We start from the raw sequence: 17,270 nt of genomic DNA, 5'->3' as shown, positions 1-17,270 counted from the left end.
CCTTTTCCAAATTCAGTTGAGGAACAGGGCCTGGATCTCAGGGGTCAATATGGCCTCAAAGTAAAGTCTGCATAAACTTCAAGGCAGAAGGTGTTTATAAGATATTGGACAGAGAAGCAGTATAACAAAGTACAACATCAAAAAGCAGGCTCAATCTTTAGGTGCAAAGAAAAATAACTCAAGTTGGCAGGAAGACATTCCTAATTGGTTGTTTCAGTAAAAGCAGCTCATTATTTGAAGTGAGAAACTCTCTCCCAGCCTACAAAAATTGGAGATTTACAGTAGAGTCACTGTCTGGCTTGGGATGACATCAAGACTTTTCAACATGGTATCCAAAACAGACAAAAGACCAGCAGTTACGGTATTAACATAGTGTGCAGAAGCCATGGTTGAATTCTTCCTCTCCCTAATTCGAAGATGACTGCAACCTCCATCTGCACTCTCTCAGGTAAGTTTAATCTATAAGCTGCCTTGCTGTGGACTCTGACAAGACTTATCCCTCCATCTCAGAAACAGAGCTTTGACAAATAGGGTGTTCTTTTTTCTTCTTTTTTGCATAGGCAATCTTTATGTTAAAAGCAGCTCAGATAACAAAGACCTGACTATTTGTGATTGAGCATAGAGGCTCATTTACTTTGCTGTTTTTAAAGGCAAGAACCCAGACAATGTTTCTTGGAGTCAAGGAGAATTTGAGTTCAAAGGAATTTAAATTGTGTCCCAACAAAGCACTATGGTACAGAAACAGGATAGAAAGCTTGGATGCATGTTCTGGATCAGTTTTATAAATAGAAAGTTTGGGGCCCATGCAGTACTGAAAAGATTTCCAGTGATTTCAGGATTTAAGGCCAGATCTCTTGGGTGAAGTTTCCTATTATACAAGACTGCTATACATACGCTTAATTGCACAACTGCCTTTGTAAGTGAAAAAAAAAAACCCACAAGTATTATCATTAGTCTGTGGCTTTGCAGTCTGGCATAATACCAGTATTATGCTTACCCAGTAAGCACCACCCATCTGGAACACACTCTGCAGTTTTTCACATGATCGCATACAGAAGTTTTGACTAGTGGTAACAGTTTTGGCACCCTGAATAGTGTTTGTTATTGCCAGAAAAAAATCCGGAACTAACTAAAAATATTGGGCATATACCACTTACAGGTTTACCATCAGAGGATACTCTACATATGACTTTTAGAAGGCAAATGATATCTACGTGTTTGCTTCTTCACTGCTTCTCATTTAACTGAGTTCCATTTCTTACACATCTTCCATTTTATTCACATGCTGAGCCAGAAGCACCAACCTTTGAGCTGTGTACACCAAGGAAGAAGTTTACTGAGCTGTTTCACTCAACTACAGTGAGAAAGAAGGTGCTGGAACTCTGTGAAAAGAAGGGATATCAGGGCTAGGCTAATGCAATGGAAGAGACAAACTGCTTCGACCCTGTGGCAGCAGAAGGACAGGTACCTTTGGGACAGTGAGGTGCAGAGTGAGAAAAACTGTAATAGCCATAAAAGCAACTTGTCTATTAGAACCAGGAAATTTTAATGTTCCAAGTTAGCTCTCAAAACAACTTCTGGGTTTTCTCTGAGGACCTGAACTGAGGAGCCAGAGATGGAGGGGTGTTGAGGGCAGCCCACTTTCCTTCAGCAACAAGGTGTCTGTATGCCCAGTTGTGCTTTGGTTCCCCAACAGCACCCAGCAAAACAACCTGGCAGATACTGTAGCTTCCATACATGCAAATGCAGGTCACCCAGAGCACTCTACTAGCCCACGAAGGTTACAGATCAATATTTGCCAGGCAGGAATTTTCATAGAATCATAGAATGGTTTGGGTTGGAAGGGACCTTAAAGATCATCTAGTTCCAACCCCCCTGCCACAGGCAGGGACACCTTCCACTAGACCAGGTTGCTCAAAGCCCTGCCCAACCTGATCTTCAACGCTTCCCGGGATGGGGCAGCCACAGCTTCTCTGGGCAACCTGTGCCAGCACCTCACCACCCTCACAGTGAAGAATTTCTTCCTAATATCTACTCTAAATCTACTATGCCAAACATCAAGTTTAAACCAAATCCTGCTCTTCTGGAACAACTGCTTTCCCCAGAAGTGACGTTATGAAGTGTCATCCAGCCTCTGTGAACCTTCAAATTCTCCATTGTGTGAAAGGAACAGAAACAGAAAGGAACCTGTTTTAAAGCAAAATATCCTAGAGATCGTAATTCCTACTCAAAAAAAGTAAATTTATTTTCCATTTTCAAAAATTTACTTTGTTTCAGAACAGGCCATGTGCCTTTGATATTTATAGAGAAATATTGGCATATTTGGGTATAAGTGATGTGTTCAAAGAGGATGGGTAATCCTGACTGATCCTGAGGCTTTATGTCTTCAGAAAATCACATAAAACCTACTTCTTGAACTAGTTTCAAAATTTGCACTGAAACCCATGAACAGATCCTGAAAAGACCGTGTATGCTGACCTGAGGGAGTAAAAAAAAAGACAGATTCAGAAAGTTTAGTAAGCTGACTTTGAAACTTAATATGCCTCCAAATACCATTATGAAAAATGCAGGAAAAGAAAAAAAACCAACCAGGGTTTTAGTACAAACAAACCAAAGTGGAGTGTGAAACTTACAATATGATCTAGTCTGTGGTTACTGTAATCTATTAACCAAATTTCATTTATGTGTCCCAAACCAGAGACAACCCTCTTTCCTCAGAATACCCTGCAAAAGTGAAAAAGCAAGAGTGTGACTTCAAAAGCTCTTCAACACTGTAACAGTAGATCAAGTGTATTTTAATTAAAAAAAGATTCAGACTGCAGAATACAGGACTGGCTCTGGACCTAAACTGTTCCAACATGCAGTCTGGCTGTCATATTTCAGCTGGGGCCTCTTACTTTTACTGTGGAAATAAAAATGAAAAAATTCTCCACTGTAACATTGGTACGAGTCCAAATTGACAATAAAATTACTAGAGTTTCTGGGGATTTACTCTAACAGGAAGTTTTATCACTGTATATCAGCATTAGTCATGCATTAGGTTGTAAGTCAAGTCAAAACAAAGTAATCACATATTAAATTTTTAAGTAAAAAAAAAGTAAAAGTGAAATCTTGAGTATACTATATCCAATAATCTGATGTTGACTTTAATAGAACCAGCATGTCACCCAGAAAACTAAAGGAATTCAAGTCTTTGTTTTATACATATAACATGCATTACATAGTATGCTCCTCTTCTGAGAGGTGAAAACTTTAGGTAAATATACACGTATAGTTGATTTGATTAGGAATTGCACTTTTAATCAACCATTCTTAAGGGTAGTAGGTCACTAATTATTTTACCTAACTGTAACCTTCAGACTTGGACACTTCTGCTATCTGAAACTGGAGAAAAACATTGGCTTTCCTAGTATCATGTTTATTCTGCATGCACTATATGAACTCAAAAGCCCTGTTGATTTGTTGCAACAGCTCTTGCCATTCTTTAAGGCACTTTACAGATCAAGCAAGTTAATTTTAAGAACCAGGAAGTTTACTTCAGTCACTGTAGAAAGCTCACCATAATAAAATGTTATTTTACCAAAACTTGGCAAATACACTCTCCTCATTGCTGATATTTGAATGCTTAAATGTCCAATAATGTATTTTGATTTCCAATTGTTTTGGTTATTTATCCCCTTGGAATAACACAACTCTACTCCAGATGTACTTTAATCTTCCTTACTGCTTCTGCCAAATTTCTATTTTCTGTTTTCCATTTGCTTAGTGCTTGTATCATGAGCAATATGTTTGTGTCACTTCCTCCTTATATGTTCAGGCTTTTTCTTGAATCATGCAATATGTAAGAAGAAAAGCCAAAAGGAGAATGCAAACTCTTTACGGTTGCTATTTTTAAATACAGGAACTTCTGTGGGGCTGTTTGAAAAGGAGATTCCTTTTGAAGAGTGGATAATAAACAACATGCTAGAAAGAACATGCATGTACAACCAGTCTCACAAAATCTCATGCCCCAGCCCTCTAGCAGGTCAGAGTAAGTAAAATTCCAAAAAGCACAAAACATCCAAAGAGAAACAAGAGAGAATCAGGTTCACAAGTGTACGTGATGCTGTGGGGATTTGGGATATTTGCCGAAACACGTGGACTATCACCAATGATCTGGGCCACTGGGTAGCTGATATCTCTTCTCTCTCCCCCTCTCCTCCTTAAGGATTTGCCTGACTTACATCTCTGAGCCTGGAGACGAGAGGCAAAGGACTCCCAGGGGCAGAATAGAAAGAGGGAGTTCAGTGCATTCCTATTTGTTCTTCCTAGGTCCCCCATATTGATGAAGGACCATCAGTCTGCTGGCAGTAACATACAGTAGTTCTGAACCCCCACCTAGGGACAAGGTTATTTTACATTTAAAATAGAATGAGTGGAAAATAGCAAGAATATGTTCAGTGTATACTAGGATATTCTATGAAACAGCAAGACAAATCTAGGAAAGACAAACGCTGCCTTTGGGTTCCTGACAGGATATAAATATATTCCAGCTAAGAACTTTTGTAGCATTAAATGGTGCCACAGTACCAGGCAGCATGCTGGAGCATGATGATGACTGTACTCTAGCAATGTGATTCCACTTCAGAGTGTAATCAAGAGCAAAACCACCTATGCTGCTTAATGCCCTAATCCTGTTCAAATTCCTGTTTTACTACCAATTTTCTGTTACTTTTGCCTAAAAAAACAGTTCCAACAGCAGCTTATCTTTGAAAATCTTGTGTTTTATAGTTTACTATGAAAAGTAATGGTAGCTTTTCCTGTGCTTCCAGTATTTATAAAGTATTTTTCCATGTTATTAGATGGTAGTTGATACCACATTTCAGCCTTTCCCTGGTGGCTCACTCTCCTCTACCCAGCCACGTATTCGCATGAAACTTTCGGGAATGTAATATCTGAGATTGCTGCCCTCTGATAAGTCTGCTTGAATCAGACAAGGAATTATAAGGTTTTAAAGAGAACAATACATGAACACAACACGCTTGGCTGATTGCAGCATCATTTTCTAAGGAAACTAGATAAATAATTAAAAGAAACCAAAATCAAACACAAAGTGATGCACTGTGCTGGACTCCATGCCTCTCAGAGTCTGTTCGTCATCGTGGCCAGAATACAAGAATGTCTGATAACACAGATAAATAGTTTTTACTCTCACGGATCATTATTACGCAATAATTCCATACAAAGGTTTTTAATAGCAGCCATAGCACTTCTTTATTCACAGTGTAAATGTGCTGTGTAAATGCTTGTAAAACTTTATGAGCGCCATTGCCTCAAAGCACTTACAATTCAGGTATGATTAATAAATCATGCATGTGCACACTGTCTCATGTCCCTCCCTAACCTTTCAGGGCAATACTTCAGTTGGTTTGTGTCATATCCCAGGCGAAGAGTTCCTCTATGCTGACTGAGCAGGGTTGTTTGGGTTGTTTTGTTAGCTAACTCTAGACACAAGTCCCCTTGAAGCTGTAACAGAGATTTAATTAACTTTACTTTTTTCACCCAAACACGATCCACCAGCAGTTTCCTTCATCTCACACACTCCCTGCTTTGCTTATTGATGCTGCTGAGCACCGTACCCTAGTCAACGATGTCTTTATTTCACCGCCTGACCTCTGAAATTTCCTTAGGGTGTAAAAGCAGCAGCCTGGTTCCACTCAACCTCCTGGAGAGCTCCCACTAGGTGGCACCGGCTATCTGACATTCCTCTCTCCACCCTGCATATGAATTTCCCTTGCGTTGCTCCAGGTCTCCCCTGCCTTTTTACAGCATTTCCAAACACTGAGCTCATCGGTTTTAACAACTGAAAAAACAAACAGCTCCTGGGATCTTTTTTTCTGTCCTTACAGTGCTGCACGGATCCAAGCCAAAAGACAAGCTTTTTCACAGACAAAAATATCAATTTCCAATGTAATTTCTACAGCTAGTTCAAGAACCTTACTGGTATAACCATTAATTGCTTCTTTCAGGACCATCTTCATACAACAAGTCCTAGTGGCTCTTTACTTTGTCATCCTCACTTACATGTGCATGCACAATAAACCTACCTCTGCAAGAATACGTGTTATCCCAGACAGACTGATGAGCTGGACAAACAGGGAAAGCTGCAAGGAAAATTGATGTGGCAGTGACTGAGAGCTGCCAGCAGGCATTTCTCTTCTGGTAAACAGGAGGATGGGGAGACTGTTGTACACAAAACCTTTTGAAGGGAACTCAGAAACTGAATCAGGTAAAATGAGGCTAGATGGCAAACAAAAAAACAAATTCTCTCAGCAGGAAGTATTGTCAATAGGCCTGAAGTAATTTTGGGTATCTCAGACATAAAATATACACAGGGCACAAAGATGAATGATTTAAAAGATTGTGAAGAGCTATACTTATATCACTGAAATGGAGAAAAGGTTTGCAAACCTGGGAACCGGCATCATCACATCTGTTAAAGTGTCCAGTCATATGCACTGAGCCATCTGAACACTAGGACCATGTCAACCCTGCAGCAGCTCACATGGTAAAGAATCCTACTCAAAGTCTTCAAGGCATTTGAGCTACTGATAAGACAAACACTTGCACAAAAAGTAAACACTAACAAAAAAATACCAACTGCCCGCCCAACCACCACCCCTCCACTCTCCTCCCCAGACACACAATGAAGTCCTAAAGACTAGGAAAAAAAATAATTCGGGGAAATTGCAGAATTTTCTGAAGCACCACAAATGATGAGGGTTTTCACTGAAATTAAGGACTTGTTTTCTTTAGCAAGAGCTTGGTGAGTTCCTAGATAGTCTTTCAGAAATTGACGCCTAGACACTGCAAACAAGTATGTATGTGTTTAAGTGCAACCACTCCTAACAAGTTCAACAGTGACACTTGAACGACAAAATGTTACAAATCTCTCAGGAGAAGAGCTTAAAATTTTTATGACAGGTCTTTCTCAAATTCAGCTATTTTCTCCACCCCTGTGTACTGTTTTCCGTTCCCAAACAAATCTGTAAATCTTTGTTCTGGAACTAATTTTATTTTGTAATGTAACAGTAAAGAACCTTCAAGACTAACAATTAGGACAGATAGTGATGCTTTGTGAGAGAAGCCTGTACACATTTTCCTGGTGTATAAGAGCAGCACAAAAGCTAGAAGTAAATAACTAAAATTAAAATAAAACTACAATTCAGGGATAACCCTGTAACTGGCAGGAAAAACTGTTTCTATTCTGAGTCTGGAAGGCCATGATAATATCACTAACAAAGCCGGCAGTCCCATGAAGATGAAAATGAACATGAATCTGGCTCCTGAGTTCATTTTAATCTCATTTAAAGTTCTTTATCCACATTTCTTGAGATTTTATATAGAAATTCTTGAGTGCTTGTTTTCTCTTCTCAAATTAACTCCACAAAGTAATTTCCAATGTCTGCTTAAAAGCCTCAATTTCAAATCCTTAAAAAAACAGATATCACAGATATAAACATCAATGAAGTTTTCATTAGTTCAACAGTAACTACCTTATCTTATTACAGTGAAATGATAATGGAAACAATTACGAAGATGGGATTTCTCTTTCGTGGAAGGCCAGGCAGTTTTACAGCTGTAGGATATCAGTCGCTGGCTTTTATTCAGGTGCTGGAAAACCAAAGACTGTGAAAAAATAGACAAGCCAACAAGACCGGAAAAAGCAGAGGATGGAGCAATTCAAAATTCACTGACCTATTTACTCCTCCATCTGCCATGGCCTCCAGTCTGGACAGCCCAATGGGAAATGCACCAGGAAAATATAATCACTATGGATTATTCTATGTATCAGAAAAAAAACAATGTCTATAGTCAGCGTTCCCAAGCTTCAACATTTTCCTCTAACTCATACAATACAGAATGCAACTACTATCTTTTGAAATAGTAAAATAGGGAAGCCCACTTCCCTTACAAAATTTTTCAGCTAGGATGCAGGATTCCCCGACACTTTACTGCGTGGAAAAAACACCTGGCTCCTGTGCCCAAACTGTTCTTGTATTTGCATGTTGCTCCTCCAGGAGTTGGATTTTTCTCCTTGTCCCACCTCACTGCAGGCACAGCCCCATGTCTTTTTATGTATAGTTGCTCATACTACAAAACAAATCTTCCCACACAGGTCAGGCTGAGCCTTATTGTTGTTTCCATTTCACTCAGTGGTTCAGACTGATCTGTAGTATAAAGCAAAATGCACATGGATCCCTGTCTCAGAGCACTTCTGTTCTATGTAAATAACGTCCTGTTAGGTAAGTGCCTAAAGGCTTAAATATCCAGCCCCTTAATCATAAGAGCATTCATATTATCATTAGCACTCAAAACATTATTATTTTTCTTTATTGTTAAATGCCAACCCTCAGGAACACAGGGGTTTCCAATTGCAAGTTTCTTACAAGGTGGATCATGTGACCATTTTTTAAAGTCAATTCATGACTAAACATAGTATTTAAATTATTTGGGATCCTAATATTTCAGTGTTTACCACCAGTTTTTATGGTAGCTGTCAAGTTAAGAACAATGGAGCATGTAGCGGTGTAAGGAAATTTTTCTGGGGATTGCAGCAAAAGGTTGATCAAATTCCAGTGTTTCTTAGAAGTTGTTCTGCCTTGACAGGCAACTAGTAACTCCAACACAGGATACAGTGGAGTACTGCCCCTTGAAGTTCATTTGTGGTGGCTGTATGGCAATGACACAACGTATGGCAATTCCAGGTGAGCCCTGTATGTGTCACATGAAGGGCGAAGCTGCAGATCTGTGGCATACATAGCTCATTACTTCCTAGTCCTATTAAAACAACTGTACATTTTAATGCACCTGCTTACCTGCATTAATTATTTACAAAGGATAATGTTTTGGAGCCAGTAAAATGACAAGATGTTTAAAAGTCAGGAAATGTTGAAGTCAGGAAGCACCAGAAACAAGATATTCAAAATCAGAGCATGGCCTCCTTATTCATCTCCGCTAGTAACGACATTTTCTCACCTCAGTACAGACTGCTGTTTAAATTATTCTATGTACCTACACAGAATTTTCTCACCAGTGTTTTATCCCCACTCCTACCATGAATGCCAAATGATTTAGAAAAATGTATCCATGAGGTAGAAGTCAGTCATCATCTGTTTTATAGCCAGAACAGGGGCACCAGAAAACAAATGTCAAAGCTGTGTTGAGTGTCCAGTTTGGGATACCTTATGTTTGGGTTTTATTTTTCAGAATATTAAGTAGCACAGCATTTTCTGTATTAAAACACAGCTCTCCTTATCCTGAACACAAATTACGACATCAGCAGAGTTCAACTCATTACTGAAGCTGGACACTCAGACACACATAGCTGACAGGTCAGCTACAAAAAGCCTGACTTCCCCTAATGCCAAGAACTATGACCTCAGGCAAGATTAAATTCACTTTTCCCAGGAGCATTCATCGCTTGAAGTCCAATCTTTTTATTCCTTCAGTTCCTGACCACTAATAAAAGACACCAAATGTGAAAACAATCTTTGTACACGTTAGTAAGCTTTAGTCACTGAACAAAAAGGTCCTCCTTGCCTAATCATCTGCAGTTGGAATGTACTTTGTAGCTAGAGAGTAATAACATATGCTTTGCCAGTACATTCCTTAACTTCTGGCAACCAAATAAATGGACTGTGACTTGTATGGGACAACCTTCACTTTACATTTCCATCATCAATTTGGATGTCTGATCCACTGATTGGTAGGTTTAAAAAAAGTAAGAAAGACCTGCTGCCTGATGTATTTAACTGCTGTATCATTGGATCATTCTGGAAAAACTCAGAGATGTTCAATGATAATTATTACTAGAAACTGGTATCCCTAGCTACAGAATAACCATGGCATATTAAAACTGACAGTGAAAAAGTGAAAGAAAATGCATGAGAATTATGTTAAGAGGAGGAATGCAAACAAAGGGAGCAAAGTAGTTCTGTGATGTCCAAACTGAGGACTGGCTTCCCACATCTTGTGGTTAATGGTCAAGGTCCCAAATGGGCCATTTCTAACATCTTTCCCTGAACGGGTTCTCTGTTATCCAGTTGAGTGTGAGCATGTTTACTTCTGCTAGGAAACTTACATGGTTTTACTTTATATATTGCTCCTCTAATTCTCAAAACTTAGAGGAACTTCGTTTTGCTCAACATTTTTACAAGCCGGTTAAATTTGTCTGAAATTGGCCAATGCGCTGGCCAACTGCTTGCACTTACAAGGCACAAACTGACAAGACAGTTTGACTGCACAAGCCTCATTTGCTTAGGAAATTAAGCTAAAGATGATAAATAGGTGCGTAGAAATGCGGGCCCATGAATTCCCTGTTGCAGCCTCCAAGCATTCTTCCCATGGTACAACATGGCTCAGAAAGCACTCATCCCTCCCATCTTTTCTGATTATACCAGTAACTTACTCAGTGATTAGTAACATTCCTCTCCTAGCAACTAATTTAATGCTTTTTAATATATTACAGTCTCTTTTAGATCCAAACCTTTCTATTTTGGGACTTCCAATTCAAATTTGCCTAATAGCTTCACATAATAGTCCCTTGCTCCCAATAAATTCCTCATTTTAACTCTAATTGGTTTGCTCATGAAGAATCACAATTTACATGAGCTGAAGAGGAGATATATCACTAGCTATTAGGGAAAATAAGTAATATTTGATTAAGCAAAAGCAGATACTAATTTGCTTTTTTCTCAGCATTTGTTAATGATAACTGCCAATTTCTACAAGCAGATAAAGTACATTTACAATATAATTGGTTTAATGTATTTGGAATAGGTATTAAATAATGATGCCAGTTCATTGTCCTCTTAAATTTATGATGTCTGTTCATCATAACAATAACCCAAAGTGACTACCATAATCAGATGAAGTTCCTGGTTAGCCAATTGTTCTCCAGTGCAAAGGGATCAAAACTAAAGGCGTAGACTGGTTTTATGACAGGTAATGGGAGCAACAGGTGGTAACACAAGAAATTAAATAATGTGAGTAGCTGCAACACTGAAGTATAAATCATCTCAACTGATTTCAAAGTCTCAGTCTAGAAATAAAGGATTGTCTCATTCTGCTAAACTGAGCTCAGTCTGAGGAGCCTGGTGATGCAAAAATGCGTTTCTGAAGAAGTCTGGGAGAAGAAGCAAAACTGGAGCTTCCTCCAGGAGTGGAGTCCCAGTAGGATTCTTAAGATCTAATTTGAGAAAGAAATGGATACTATAGACCTGCATGAAGATGAGCCAATTTGAAACACTCATGGTTTTGAACAAAAGTTTTTAAATCTTAAAAAGAACTTCAGGAAGCTTCTTAAAGGCAAAGAAAAAGAATATGATTTCTTTTTTTAAAGTAGCACTATTTCAAAGCACTTACAATTACTTCCTGGGTGTCTAACTCTTAATTTTGAACACTTTGTTCCTCAAACGGAGAGCAAGGCATTCTGTTAAATTAGAAGACAACAAATATAAATTTGAAATATGTTCAGATAGGAGTCATACTAGCTTACAGTACTGGCTGCTATTAATTACTGGTATATGTTAAATATTTGAATAACAAATTTTTAAGCCTCTTTGATGTAGTTTTTCTTTTAAGGCCAGAATAATGCCTGTGAAAAACACAGATCAACGAGTTAAGATATATTTAGAAAAAATAACTTTGGAGTATGTCTTTGATTTTTTTTGCTTTTGATTTTTTCTTTGAGTCTTGGTTGGCTGGTTTTTGTTTTGTTGGGTTTTGAGGGTTTTTTCTGTAATAAGATACGCTAGTAGAGAGAACTCTAGTTGTGCTAATTCTGCAATTATGCTGAATAAGGATAAAAGCTTTAAGACCTGTCTCACCTTTAATGCATGACAGCAGCATTGGGGAGCACTGCATTACCACAGACATAACCCTGCGCCTGAATTAAGATTCACCAGAGACCTGAGCTCGGCTCTTGGAGAAAGAAAAGGCAAAGAGCAGCGAAGGGTGCGATACGCAGTACTTCTTGGGTGCAGCCGGCACCCTGAAACAAAGTACAGCAGACGACCTATGTTAAAAATACATTAATCTGGTGAAGAATGTATAAATAAATCAGGTGCTTGGTTATAAAAACAGGTTTTTTGAGAGTCTGCCTTCTCAGTACGAGATCTTTGAACCCCAGGCGCTGGGCATGCCTCAGGCCCCGCTGTGCCGTGGGGGCTAGTACCCTCCGACCGCCTCAGGCCTTGGCAGCCCCTGCCCAGCGGCGCCGCACCGGCCGCGCTCCTCGTCCCACCCGGTGCCACACGCCTCTGCCCTGACACCCAGCCCGCTCATACCACCCCGGAACCGGCGGAAGCCCGCCCCGCCACGCCGGGTAGGGCCAGCCTGGACCGGGAGTGTGGAGAGGGGCGGGCGGAGGGAAGCGAAGCGCCCGGCGGGCCAGACGGACGCGGCGGGCACCCAATGCGCTCAGGCGCTGCCGCCCCGAAGGGAGGGGAGAGACCCGCAGTTGGACCCAATGAGGCCGCGCCCGGAGCGGGACTTCCTTCGGGGATCCCGCGGCGGGGAGGCGAGGCGAGGCGAGGGGGAGCGGGGGGTGACACGTAAGTGAGGGGCCGGGGAAGTTGCCTTTGTTCCTCCCAGGTGGCGGCGGCGGCGGCACCCCCCGGGCGGGTCCCCGCGGCGGCGCTGGGCTGAAGGCACCGCCTGAGGACAGCAGGGAGCTGCTGCCGCGCCGCAGCTCCTATCCCGCAGGCCGCGGTAGCCAGCGCCGCCTCCTGCCCCTCCGCGGGGACCTGGGGGCCGGGACAGTCGGCCGGGGCCGCCTCCTCCCGCCGCCGGAGGGCCGGGCAGCGCCGGGCAGCTTCGCGGCCGCAGCATGCAGCTGGGGCGCCCGCCCCGCGCTGCGCAAAGTCCCGCCGGCTCCGCTCCGACGCGCAGGGCCCGCACGCAGGGGGAAGCCGCCTGGGGCGTCGCGGCCGCGGCGGCGCCCAGGGACTGAGACGCTCGGCCGGCCCCTCCTCCCTTCCCTCCCTCCTTCTCCCGGCCCGGGCCCGGCGCCTCCGATGTCGCCGCCTCGTCGTCCGCCTCCTCCAGCAGCCCGCTGCTAAGCCGTGAGGGGCTGGGACCCTCGGGACCCCGCCGGGGACATGGGCAACGGGATGTGCTCCCGAAAACAGAAGCGAATTTTCCAGACCCTCCTGCTCTTGACTGTGGTGTTCGGCTTCCTCTACGGGGCGATGCTCTACTACGAGCTGCAGGGCCAGCTGAGGAAGGCTGAGGCCACGGCGCTCAAGTACCAGCAGCACCAAGAGTCCCTCTCAGCTCAGTTACAAGGTACTTACCTCGGCAGGAGCCTCTGCCGCCCTTTCCTAAGGCTTGTGGAATGCCCTCCTCCGGGGAGGTCTGGGCTCCAACTGTTCAACCTCTCACAACAAAGTTTCGCTCCTTAGGTGCTGCTTCTCCCCGTCCAGGCTGCGGGGTTTTGATATCTAACCGTGGGTAGGATCCTACCCCTGCTGAAGTCAGTGGGAGTTTTTGTTAGGGACTCCTGGAGACTTCTCATTCTCCCTCACTCCCACACATTTGCTTATTTCCAAAGGACTGCACATCACTTTGCAGTTCCTGGTACAAAGGGAAAAGGCAGGCATACACTCATTTAACTGTAGAGACCACATCCAGTTCTGGGACTTTTGCATGCTTCTTCTTGTTTTGTCAGTATTAATTTTACACTGCTGAGACAACATTAAGCAGCAAAATCCTTAAATAGCTCCAGGAGGGAGGAGAGGAATATTCTAATAAAGCTTTTTTAAAAAAGGGTAATTTGAAAGTAAAGTGCAAATAAGTTATTTAGATATGGCTATTCTGTTACTTTTGGAACTTTTAATTTCTTGGCTTGAAGCTGCCCCATAAGTACAGATCCTTGTGTATCTTCATTTAGGGATGCACCAAATGTGGTGCATCATATAGGTGTCCTGTACCTGAAACTGAAAAGATGCTGATGTCTGACGTCTGCATGTCCAGAATTCAGATGCAAAGCAGCAGATGTGTAAGTGAAGCATCAGAGGTCTAGGAAGAAGTGCGAGACCTCACTGTCTGTAATTGTCAAGTGCAAGGTTACCAAGTTGGCATATACAAAGTCCAGAACCAACTTTCAGACTTTTATTTCTCAAAACTCTATAAAACAAGAATAAGAGTGGTCTGCTGTAGCAGCTGCAATAGTACTTAACTTCAGGGTGGTATTCAACCATACTTTTCACTATGGAATCATACGTAAAAGCATGCCTAGAAGCATACAGTTTTTATTTAGAGAGGGCAGAACTGGGCTTACATTGTTAGGTCTTATAGTGAATTGTTACTTGAATATGTTTAGCTACTATCCAAGACCATCATTACTTAGTATTTCAATTTCAGGCCATTTCCAGGTAATGCCATGGAAAAGTTTGACAGAAACCTCCATTTTAGTAATGAAAAAAAGGTGTAAGTGGCTGGGAGATGGGCATGTGGCACATGGCTAAAGGGCTACTGTTGCTGGTTGGTAGATTTGCCAACAGCGTTTGAAGAGGGCACAGGAATGTCTTGTTCTCAAGCTAAAATTCAATGAGTTAGCTTTTTCTGTTAGTCTAGCTATATACCAAAGAGGAGCATGCAACAAACTTTACCCAAACACAGAGGAGAGGCTCTGTTGATCAGATGTATCGGATCTGGGCTGTTTAAACTTTCTGAGTCTGAAACATTTTGAGTAGCCATCATCTAGCCAAGCAGGTATATGAAAGTAAGAGGTGGTGACAATGCTGCATTTTATATGTTTTCTCTTGTTAGTTTCAATGTATCAATGAGAAATGTAAAATGTGAACCAGAATCTGAAAATACTAATACATTCTATTATCGATGCAATAAATTCACATGGTTCTGCAACCCCTGCCGGTGTATCAAGCCTGTTGAGCAGGAACTTACCTATGCCTGGTATGGTAGCAGTAAACCTTGTTTTAAAAATATAATTACTAGCAATAAAGTCACAGAGTACAAGGAAAAATGTAGCAATAAAATTGGTTCTTTAAATTATGGCGGTCGTTAATGTACCTAAAGAGGGTGAGGCTGAGAGCCCTGGTGCTAAATGCAGCAGCAAGCATTAAGTGTGTGATCTCCTACTAAAGTAAATGGAACCTCTTTGCCTAAATTTGGCCCTAGTGAGCTAGAAATAAACTTTTTTTTACTCTGTCATTCCCTGTACATTTAATGACTCTTTCCAGGATGGCCTGCTTTGTATGATCACTCGGAATTTTGCAGTAGGAGCTTATTAATGAGGAGGACATAGAGAATGGAGATACACAAGCACCATGCTAACTAGTGATATACAGCACCAAACCATTTATTAGCCTTTCATAGTTAACTCTGATATGGAACAACAGGAAGGACTTTTCTTTAAACAGGCTTTGAAACAACATAAAATGCTGACAGAAAATCCTGTGACTGCAGGTGCAGTATCTGGCTGCACTTTGAACTTTTGATTTTAAATGGCCAGGTTTTTAAATCAGAAATATTTGTATTGCCAAAAAAAAAACCAAAACCAAACCCAACCCCTAAGAATATCTAATCTACATCTCTGCTGTCCTTAAAGCAAGACTTTATTCGTTGAGTTTATTCTTTTATGAGAACAAGAAAGAGTATGACTGCTAACACAATGCAACTTATCTTTTCCATGAAGCATAATAGTTTCTCTGTAGATACTGGTCTCGAGGTAACTTCGGGGCTTGAAGTAGGAGGGGAGCACACTGAAATCTTTTGAACAGGAACCAGTTAAAGGGCAAGGTCTCTGACATGCTGTTGCCAGGAGAAAAGAGGGTGCTATATAAATGGTGGTTGATTTCTTAGTGTTTACAGCTCTCTTCTGGGTGATTAATTAAGACTTTAAAGTTCATTACAAGCTGAGGAGAGAACTGAACTTCGGACTTGTATTTCCTGAACGGCCATTTCACCAGTAGGCTTTTATTGTTTTAAATTAAAAGGGAGGAGTGTGAGGGGGAACTTCTTCAAGTTGTCCTTTTGAGGACCCTGAGACTGGTTTGTGCCAGGCTGGCTGGACTGAAATGCTTGGGTGGCAGTGAAATATCACCTGTTTTCTGAATTTTTGTTGAGTTTTGTTGTGACTGCTAGTGCCTGTAACGACAGTTGCTCTCCTGATTGTAGACAGAGGAACACTGTTAGGGCTCATGGGTGACACTTGAGACAGTCTATGGTTTCATAGGCAACTCCTGAGTTTATGTATAAAGTCACAGTTTTGGACCTCAATTCCTTTCGTCTGCCCAAAATCTTAAGGATGATCCTCAGATGTAGCTCGGAGTCTTTTCTACTATTTTTCTATCTCTGCACAGGTTTTTAGGTTTTTCATCTATGTTGGTAGTAAGAACCTTCTTTTTGGTACTTACGCTGAGTGAGCAGTGCTTTCTGTTTTTGCTTGAAAAGCCAGTTGTCTCATTTTTATCTGTTACATTGCTTCATTTTGCTCAAATGAAGCTGGCTAAGTTTTCTGTATATGTGGGAAAATAGCACTCTCATCTACTGAGGCAGAATGTACAGATCACTGAAAAATGGTGCAGGAAGAGGTCTCAAAACCATTTAACTCATGCACCTGATCTGAAGAGGGCTACATATGACTCCTTTTGTAGGGAGTTTTGCCTTTTTTATGATGTTTGCAGCTTCAGCTACTCAGCTGAGAAGTATTTGTGTCTCTCGAAATAAGACTAATGTGCGTTTGGAAGGATGGCAGACTTGGGAAATGTGGTGACAATATCTGGTGTGGAGAGGCTGAGATCTTAAGCTTGCCCCCTTTAGACAGCTCACATCATAGAAGATTTTGTGTTTGAAAGCTAAACTTCTCACAAAAAAGAATGTCAACCTTCGACATTTTTGTCTCTTTATTAAAGTTCTCTTGGACATGGCGAAAGTAGGGCTGCTTGTGTAACCCACAAAGGGAATACCAGAGGCAAAATTCAGAGATGACACAAAATGCCTTTGCTGCTAAGATAACTTAGTCATTGTTATCTATAAAGTCTTTCATAGACAAGCTGATCTTCCCAGTAACCTGATTATTTTAAAATCTAATTCTTCTGAGCATTATATCTTCGAAACATGAACATAATCTTTTTTATAATTTCTTAAATTATAAAAACAAAACTTGACACTCTTTGCCTCCTACGAAGATGTGTCAAACTAAGTTTTAAACTATTGGCCATAAGGGAACAGACTTCAGTTGCTATAACAAACATGTTGACTGC

At 41.4% G+C, this 17,270-nt stretch overlaps 1 protein-coding gene across 3 annotated transcripts in view; it reads left to right on the top strand.

The window, feature by feature from the left end:
• Positions 1 to 12,521: 12,521 nt before the first annotated feature.
• The window catches only part of GOLIM4 (golgi integral membrane protein 4), a 34,367-nt gene continuing 29,618 nt past the window's right edge, over positions 12,522 to 17,270 (top strand). For 2 of the 3 annotated variants that reach the window (XM_030494843.1, XM_030494839.1), the window contains exon 1: positions 12,539 to 13,329. In XM_030494843.1, the coding sequence (XP_030350703.1) occupies positions 13,143 to 13,329 (187 nt within the window). In that variant the 5' untranslated portion in view covers positions 12,539 to 13,142. Of the gene's footprint in view, positions 13,330 to 17,270 lie in introns of all 3 variants that reach the window. The other variant, XM_030494840.1, reaches the window with a different exon arrangement.

Source organism: Strigops habroptila, chromosome 8 (assembly GCF_004027225.2).
Source record: "Strigops habroptila isolate Jane chromosome 8, bStrHab1.2.pri, whole genome shotgun sequence".
NCBI lineage: Eukaryota > Metazoa > Chordata > Aves > Psittaciformes > Psittacidae > Strigops > Strigops habroptila.
Note: the sequence above shows the minus strand (reverse complement) of the source record. Positions and strands in the feature narration are given on the sequence as shown.